This window comes from Setaria viridis, chromosome 8 (assembly GCF_005286985.2).
Source record: "Setaria viridis chromosome 8, Setaria_viridis_v4.0, whole genome shotgun sequence".
In the NCBI taxonomy this organism is placed as follows: domain Eukaryota; kingdom Viridiplantae; phylum Streptophyta; class Magnoliopsida; order Poales; family Poaceae; genus Setaria; species Setaria viridis.
Window position 1 is genome coordinate 29,457,708 of NC_048270.2, and position 8,947 is coordinate 29,466,654.

Genomic DNA, 8,947 nt, shown 5'->3' on the forward strand with positions numbered 1-8,947 from the left:
CTTGTAAGCTTGCTCCGCGAGTTGTGCAATTAGTCCATTGCCACGCTGCACGAGTTGAGCTGTGGCTGCATTATCCTTATCCTGAGGCATCAATGTTGTCAAAAGGTTGATTGAAGCGATGGCCGTGAGTGGAGTATTGTGCTCCTGAGCCTTAACTGCGTTGAAAGCCCTTTCAAGATTTGTAATAGGAATATTTGTGGCCATTGACTATCGTCGCTCAGCTCGAGTAGCATTGCGCGCCCTCCGTTGGTTGCGCTGCTCGAAAGTTTCAACGTGAGGGGCGTCAGCTGTAGATTCGTCTTCGGAGATGTAGTCGATTTGTGCTTATCGTCTGGGGGTTCTGTTCTGAGTGATAACAAGTATCTCCCTGTCCGGGTAGTAGCTTTCGGAGCTTGATGTTGCAATTTCTGTGTAACTTTCTTCGTGGTTGGAGGTGAGTGGAGCGCCTTCTTGATATGGTAGGTTGTCTATATGGGCGACAAAGCGCGAGTCGTAGTCATGGTCGGGAAGAGAGGGTCGCAATCCCGGCCAGTGGATGAATCTGCCTTGAGATGTCGAGGTGATTACCAACCCTTGGGCTGGGCCAGATAATGGTATCTCTGGTGAGTAGGATGAGTTGGAGTCGAAATCCTCGTTATGCTCGAGTTCGACTCAGGGTTGAGCAAGAAAGCCTTGGTGGACTTTGGTTGCGTTGTGGAGTCCGTACAGGAACCGCGTTGAAATCGAAACTGATTTGTATGCTGACCGTTGCCGTCGAGTCTGAAGCGAGTCCGACCCTGAGTCCTGGGGTTGGCTGAGCCCGACCCTTTGGAGGAGTAGCTTCGCCTCGCCCGACCCGGAGTCCTAGGGTCGGGAAGTTGGAGTATTCCAAGGCGAAGTCGAATCCGATGCGTAGTCAAATTCGAACTCGTTGACTTTGAAATCTGGATTTTTTCCGATCAAATCCTCTAGTTTCTTCTCCTGAACGTTGATGATCTAGCGTCGGAACGATCCCGAACCTTCAGCGACGCAAAGCCAGGATCAATAAACGAAGGTGGCGCCGGCTTCGATGAAGAAGGCGGGCCTGATGATGATCTTTGCCATTGAGTTTGCGCTGAGAAACTCGATGAGCGCCCCTACCTGGTGCGCCAGCTATCGGTGTTTTAGACTGGCAACCCGCCTAGGAGGTACCCTAGGTGGTCTTTTATGCGGTAAGGGTCGTCGAGAATCAAGGAATCAATGGTGACGCAAGGGACATGATTTAGACAGGTTCAGGCCGCTAGATCGCGTAATACCCTACGTCCTGTGTGTTGGTTTGTATTGATCTTGGGGATTGATGATCTAGAGTTGTCCTGAGGGAGGTCCCTGCCTGGCCTTATATACACGGGAGGGCAGGGTTACAAGTCTGAGTCCCAGTCGGGTACTATTACAGAGTTCTACTCGGTATTGGCCCGAGTAATTTTCCATAAACATACAAGACTAGTCCGAGAAGGATATGCCTATCCTTGTTCTGATCTTGTCAGATTACGTCCCTTAGTGGGCCGTCCAAGGCCTACTCATGGGCCTGGGGAGTATGCCCGACACCAAGGCTGCTCTTTTGCTAGCCTTGCGGAGCCAATCTACTCTACGGCCGCACCTCCACCTCTCAGAGAGCGGGATAAAAACCGCGGCACTCATCACCCATCACTCGCGAGTTCCAGTGCGTACTCCACTGGATCACGAGCTGCAAGATGAGGTGTGCGATGAAACCTCCTTTGAGGATTCTTCTAGCATCGCGGCTATCCCTACGAGCGTAGGAGTCTGTGGAGGGAACGTGGCCTCAATCTACGAGGAATCTTCTAGCACCGGTGCACTCTTTGATGGCTCCCTACACTCAAACAAAAGCAACCAAAGACAATCCATTGACACTCAGTAGCTTGGTTTGGTTCGCTCTCCAACTGGCTCTATTTATAGCCGAAAGATGCAACTACCACCTGCCCGAGAGTTACTATGTGCACGTGATCAATGAGTCTGACGACTCCTAACTCTGCCCACGTGATAGTAATTATGCCACAAAGGACAAAAGAGCACAGTACACCCGTGCATCCACAAAGGACAAAGGAGTATAGTACGCTCGTGACCTTCAAAAATAGAGTACTTGACAGCATTACGACTACTCAACACTCGGGACTACTACAAGCTAAGCGCGGCCTACGCTCACACCATTATCTCGAGGGCTTGAACTACCCCGACCCTCTGCTCAGCGGACGAGCGCACCCGACCCCAGGCCTTGGGGTCGGGCGAAGCGGAGTTTCCACCCTCGAAGGGGTCAGGCTTAGCCAACCCCAGGACTCAAGGTCAGACGAGGCGGAGCTCCTCCCCCAAAGGGTCAGGCTCAGCCGACCCCGGGGCTTTGGATCGGACAAGCTAGAGTAAAACTACTCTTCACAAGACAACAAACTTCAAAGCACCAAGACCAATGGGCAAGTATCAAAAGCATCGTTCAAAGTACTCGACACAAATACACGAGTACATACTAAGCTCAAGGCTCTTCTAGAGAGACAAACTCCGACATCTTCGATGCAATCGGCTTTGCCTCCTCGAGGTACTGTGCATAAGCTTCTTCTATACAGTTGCGAGCCACACCATCACCAGCTGCCACCAAGTCTGCCCTCAGGTAGTATGACTTCACAACGGCAAGGATCTGTTTACAAATAGTTTTGCAAAGTCCGCCACTTTACTCGGGGCAGCCTTCAACCGCTCGACTAGTAACTGTGGCCCTGCGCCTTCTTCCACGGGGGCTATGGCGTTCACCAAGTCTTCAGCTGCTGCAGTTAGCTCCTGGAGTTTGCCCCGAAGTCTTCCCATGGTTTGAGCATGATCTCTGCATGCCACCATGGCCATGGCAAGCATCATGCCATTTTGCATCTTTCGGTCCCGCTGATGCTCGCAAGCAGCCTGTGCTTCTGTCAGCACGGCCCGAAGATGGTCGGCTTCATCCGCCACTCGGTCGTGCATGTTTCTCCAATCGAGAACTTGGCTCCTTGCAGCCGCCTCCGGCTTCTTGAGCTCTACAAGACAACAAGTTCAGTCACAGCCGACTACAGCTAGACATACTCAGAGTAGGCGAAATACTTACCTTGATACTTCTTGTTCAGTGACTTGTAGCGGCTCTCAGGTTTTTGCTGTAGAACCGCATGATCCGTACGTTCCACGGCAAAAGACTTCGCCCCAACTTCATGAACCCTCACAGCTTCTGTCAAACGGGCACACTCTTGCTCCAGTTGATGACTTCGTTCCTGAAGAGATCCAAGTATGCAAGGTACTATGGTGAGTCAAAAGCCTCACGACTACTCGGTCCATGTGACAACTCAAAAAAAAAGGAAGGGAAATTTACCTGGAAGCTCCGGAAAACATCGATGGCCTTCTGGAACTCCAAGTTGGATGGCAGGCTGACCACCGGTCTTTGAGTACTCTCCGCAAGATGAGGAATCGTACCCAGAGTGGCACCTACAACATTTATCATGTCAGCTACCCGCCATGACTACAATAACAAGACTACCGAAACATACCTGGAGAAGTCGCCTCTTTGGCTTTTTCAACACCAACTACGGCCAGTGATCCACCAGTAGATGTTGATAAGGCAGCACTTCTTGAACCCGATGCAGTGGCGGGAACTTCCGCCGAACGGATGATGTCTTGAAGCATCGACATGGTAGCTCCAAGATGACCGGCGTCAACCCTGGGTACCTCCTCAACGATTAAGTCCTCGAAAGGAGCAGATAATGTAGTCGAGGGATCCGGCCCTACCCCTGTTTCTATAGGGATCATTTCCTCTGCATCTCTGCACCAAAATACGTCACTACAGGATTTCAAGACAAACTAAAGTCCTTCAATAGACCCGAAAGCTCACCGGTTTCAGCGTGGCGGCAATCGCACACGCTTCTTCTCGGCAACAGGCGGCCGAGTATTGGGCGCCGTAGGAACAACTGCCGATGCTATCTTCTCGCCAAGGCCTGTGAAGCAAAAGTCAAGACTACAATACAACTCAAACAAATACATTTAAAAGGGACAATGCTTACCACTGGCGATCACATTGGACAGCAAGGTACCAGTAGCAAGTACTGGCGACACCTCCTTGGCAACACCCGCTATTCCGGCAAGCAGCCCCAAGACTGCTTGGTCAGCAACGGGCATCATGGCAGCCGACGGAGCCAGTGCGGACAACTCGGGGGCTACTCCAACTTCTGTTGATGGCACCGTCTCTGGCACCATATCAACAGATACATCACCGATGCGCAAGTCGGTTATGACTACTTCTTCAGAAGCAGCCTCATCGCTACCAAGCACCGTATCAACAGCCTTTATGACAAAGAAGAATTGGTCATAAATAGCAAGTTCAAATTTATCAACTACAGATAAGTTCACGACTACATACCTTGGCACCCCGAGACTTCTCAGGGGTTGAAGCAGACTTAGCCGTAGACATCTTGCGGACCACTCTGCATTTCTTGACGGGAGGAGAGGGTTCGTCCTCTGACTCCTCAGCAACAGCCTCTGACTCTTCTTCCGACTGCGCCAAGTAGCCGGCAAGAACTCGAGACTACAAAAAACAAGTCGATATCAACAAACAAATCCCACACAAGTCAAAAAAATACAAGTTAGGTGCAAAGACATACCACTTCTGGCTCATACCAGGCGTCATACTGATGAAGGGCCACAGGGATTACTGGTACTCCCTGATAGTTCCTGAAGAACTTGGCCAACAGCACCTCTACGTCATCATCGGATATATCCTCATCGGACATACGCGATGGATCCTTAAGACCTGCGTACTCACTTCCCGAATGAGCACGTTGTTGAAGCGGCTGGACCCTTCTCTTTAGAAAGCTAGCTGCCACATTGATTTCAGTAAGACTGAGTGCCTTCAACTCGGTAATCTGCTGCATCAGGTGATCCAGCTTGGGAGTATCTTCGGATTCGCTCACCCAGTTTTCCGCATGCTTGGGCGTGTGACCAGTCACCACAGGTAGGCGAGGATCGTGGTTCCCAATATAGAACCACCTCTTCTTCCACTCACCATGGGAATCAGTCAAGTTGTACTCAATGTATGCGCCCGAGTTCCTGAGTTGGAACCCGGCGCCTCCAAAGACTTCCATCCATTGGGCACTCGGCTGAGGCTTACAACGGAACAACTTCGTAAACAGCTCGAGGCTTGGAGGAACTCCCAAATAAACTTCGCAGAGGTGTATGAAAATGGACATATGTAGTACACCATTGGGGTTCAAATGCTAGAGTTGAAGCTTATAGTACTCGAGAATACCTCTAAAGAAGTCAGAGGTGGGCACTGCCAACCCCCTCTCCACAAAGTGCGCGAGCATCACGGTCTTACCTGGATGCTCCTCAAATTGCCACGCATTCGGAAATGCGGGGCGCCACTCCAAAATCTCCTTTGGCTGAAGAAGCTTCGCATCGACCAGTGCTTGCACGGCTTCCTCCTTCATCACCGAATGTTGCCACGTTGCCCCAGGTGGTGGTGGCGCAGTCTGGTTCATCGGCCCCACCTTCGACGCCGGCAGCACCAGCTCCTTCCCCTTCTTGGATTTCGCCTTGCCCGTCGCCGGAGCCTTGCCCTGGATCTTCTCGGGTTTTTTGCCCATCCTTTTGGTGCGCATTCGACGGACTCCACCTCAAGCTAGAACGGCACTCTCACTCAGATCTTTCTCAAGAGGTGGTAATGGCGGCGGCGGCGCTCAAGGTGGTGCAAATGTGGAGCAGGAGGTCGAAGGAGGTAGATAATCGGATCTGATTACCGTGCGGCGTAAAAACAACCGAAAGGGGGCTTTCCCAGTTTTATCTTCGCCAGCTCCGGTTTCCACGCGTCAGTTGCACAACGGACACATTAATTTCAGATTAATGGCCTTTAACACTCAAACGGCTACTCTTTTCAACGGGCTGCTGACTACTTCAACGACAGAGATCGCCTAAGTGCTCGGGGGCTGCGGGTACCGTACCCGTTGGTCAGTTTTTTCTTTTTCCAGGATTTCCAGGGGTAAAATGGACAAAAGCTAGTTTGACCCTAAGCCTAACTCTTCGACTCAACCTAAGGCTCGGGGGCTACTCCATATGGAGTGCGATTGACATCGCACTGCCATATAAAATTTCTCAGGACAGAAGCAACTCGAAGAGACAAAAACAATACCTTCTAGCCACGCGACAGTACTCGAGCACTTCAATCTGCAACCTCTATGACTAGCTACTCGGATAGTGCCTGCAGTGCCCAAGACTGTGGCGCACGACTACAAAGTACTCGGGGGCTTGTCGGGCATACACCCCAGGCCCACGAGTAGGCCTTGGATGGCCCACTAAGGGACGTACTCGGACAAGATCAGAACAAGGATGGACACATCCTACTCGGACTAGTTAAGTATGTTTATGGAAAACTACTCGGGTCTTTACCGATTAGAACTCTGTAATAGTACCCGACTAGGACTCCGGCTTGTAACCCTGCCCTCCCGTGTATATAAGGGCGGGCAGGGACCCCTCTCAGCAACAACTCCAGTTCATATAATACAAACCAACACACAGGACGTAGGGTATTACGCGATCTAGCGGTCCGAACCTGTCTAAATCGTGTTCTTTGCGTCACCATTGATTCCTTGATTCTCGACGATCCTTACCGCATAAAAGACCACCTAGGGTACCCACTAGGCGGGTTGCCGGTCTAAAACACCGACAGTAATAGATTCATAAGCCGACAACTGATCAACCAAACTAGAGAATTGTTCAATGTATTCAGAGAATGTCCCCGACTGCTTAATGCGAACTAATTGTCTAATCAACAACTGTCGCTGGTCCTTGCCAAAGCGTTCATGAAGGAGGGAGCAAAAGTGAGGCCAATTTAGATTAGGAAACTTGCGTTCAACAGATTGGAGCCAACAAGCAACTATAGGTGACAAATTCATCGATGCAACGCGTATCCACGCATCAGGCTCAACATGAAACATGTCAAAATAAATCTCACACCTAGATATCCATAGCATAGGATTGCAACCATCAAAAGTAGGGAATGAGATTTTCGGCAATTTGCCCACAAAATGATGTCCAGCTTCCACAGACCGACCCTGTGAAACAGAAGATTCATATAGGAACCATGAAATTTAGGAGGTGGAAATGGTGGAGGAATTACAGCCGTACCTCTGACCAGGCTAGGGACAAAGGTCGGCACAGACCTAAATCCCTGCTCCTGGTAGTGTAGATCTTCACAGTGCCCAATTGGGTCGTCGGTGGTGAATCCGGCAGATGGGCGCGCAGCCACCAATTCCAGCTTGACAAGCAACCCTGGATCCACTGCGGCACTCTCCAAAACAGTGCGATCCCACTACTTGTTGAGCTTCTTGAGCTCGAGCTTGATACCATCCATGGCGGCCTCCACCGTGGGCTTCCAGGAACAGAATTCTTCGCTTGTCTGCTCCAAAGCACTGAGGCGTTCATCCTTCGCGTCGGTGATATCATCAAATCGCTGCTCCTACTTCAAATCCAGTGCCGCAAACTTCTTCTCCATCTCGTGCAGGATCAATTTGGTGTTGGGATCCATGGCACCCAAGCAGCGCTGACCACGGGTGAAGTGGTCGTGGGCAGACAGCGGTTCCAGAGCGGCCGCCAACACAAATCTCCCATGGATCGACGAATCTGATACCAGATGTTAACACGGAGTAGCGAGGAAGATACAACAAGAGATGGATTTGGGATTGGCAGCAAGAAAGGATGAAGAACAGAGGACCGGAGAGGTTTCGTGTGAGACACGTGATAGAGTTTACAGCTTGTTCATTCTTCCCGTTCTCTGACGGTGAGCACACCTAATAAACACCACACACGCACGCTCACGCACAGCTAACCCATTCTAGGCCTTTTACGCGCGTATTAGCCACTCTAGCTCGACGTCCCCTTCTCGGCCCACTGTGCTCGTGGCCCAAATCACTTGAAGCTTGCGCATTTGAACTTGATGTGCTGCCAGAACGGTTTGGCCAACAGATCTGGAAGCAACACTACTATTCACCTTGTATCTCACACGGCGCTTGCTGACCTCATTGACGCGCCTTTTGATGCGTTTGATGTCAGCGCCTATGTCGTGGCAAATCTTTGCCCTCTTGAGCAGCTCAAGGACTCGGTTGATGAAACTTGCCAGGCCATGCAGATCCTTAATTCTTTGGCACATGGTCTAGACGCACCGTGAAATTGTCGATGCAGTCCTCCACGTCGTAAGACAGGTCCCTGACCTCCCTCGCCCAGAGCTTGTCCTTGATGAGGGCGGCCGTCATGCTCTCCACCTCGGAGTTGAGGAAGTCAACATCTTGCTTGACTCTCGCCTGCAGCTGATACTCCCCAGTGAGCAGGTCGCCATGCTTCGAAAGGAGTTCAGCGCCCCAACACGACGCCCATGGCTGAAACGTGCCGCCGTACGTGCTCCGACTTGGAGAAACGGAGGAGCACAGTCACAGAGACTGGGAAAGGAGCGGGAGAGGCAACAATGGAGGGCGAGGCGAGCAAAGCAGGACGTGCACGTATTTGGGGCAGCAGGATATGACCGAGGCGACGACTGCCTCCGCGGACCGCGGCCACGATCTCGCCGAGTCAACTCAAGCAGCGAGCTCCAACCCACTGGTGGAGCGATGATGTAGGGGAGTAGTCGAGTAGATATTTTTGTGAGATTCCGTGGATGGAGATTAAACGCTGGATGTTTTGCTTTTTAAAAAGACCAAAAAATATACCGTGCATTGCTACGGATGATGGAGGCTATGATTCAAACTCAGAGGATTTAGATATTAAGAAACTTTTAACACAATATATTAAAAAAACTCAATTATATCTATTTTTTCTCTCACTCCATGTGACATGTATATGTATACTGTCGCAAAAGAAATCGATTACAAATTGTAATCACTGCATAATAAGGATTGAAAAATTCCAGTACACGTCCTCTATTCAA

At 50.7% G+C, this 8,947-nt stretch overlaps 1 protein-coding gene across 3 annotated transcripts; it reads right to left on the minus strand.

The window, feature by feature from the left end:
* Positions 1-2,386: 2,386 nt before the first annotated feature.
* LOC117866537 (uncharacterized) lies at positions 2,387-8,718 on the minus strand. 3 transcript variants are annotated; one of them, XM_072295706.1, is made up of 9 exons: positions 7,156-8,718; positions 4,638-7,082; positions 4,397-4,561; positions 4,041-4,320; positions 3,872-3,974; positions 3,531-3,802; positions 3,356-3,468; positions 3,098-3,257; positions 2,387-3,029 (listed from the first exon to the last, which is right to left on the minus strand). In XM_072295706.1, the coding sequence occupies exons 6-9, from the start codon at positions 3,787-3,789 to the stop codon at positions 2,647-2,649; spliced, it is 915 nt and encodes a 304-aa protein (XP_072151807.1). In that variant the 5' UTR covers positions 3,790-3,802; positions 3,872-3,974; positions 4,041-4,320; positions 4,397-4,561; positions 4,638-7,082; positions 7,156-8,718; the 3' UTR covers positions 2,387-2,646. The 3 variants fall into 3 exon arrangements, with proteins under 3 accessions (XP_072151807.1, XP_072151806.1, XP_034606661.2); XM_072295705.1 differs by having other exon boundaries at positions 7,156-8,716; XM_034750770.2 differs by having other exon boundaries at positions 4,638-8,717.
* Positions 8,719-8,947: the final 229 nt, after the last annotated feature.

Bases quoted from the DNA above. Each gene is read 5' to 3' on its own strand.
- LOC117866537 (XM_034750770.2), bottom strand. From the start codon at position 5,222: ATGTCCATTTTCATACACCTCTGCGAAGTTTATTTGGGAGTTCCTCCA. The intron at 4,562-4,637 runs GTATGTCTTTGC...TGTTTTTTGTAG, and splicing joins CCTGGTATGAGCCAGAAGTG to TCTCGAGTTCTTGCCGGCTA. The intron at 3,975-4,040 runs GTAAGCATTGTC...TTTGCTTCACAG, and splicing joins GTCCAATGTGATCGCCAGTG to GCCTTGGCGAGAAGATAGCA.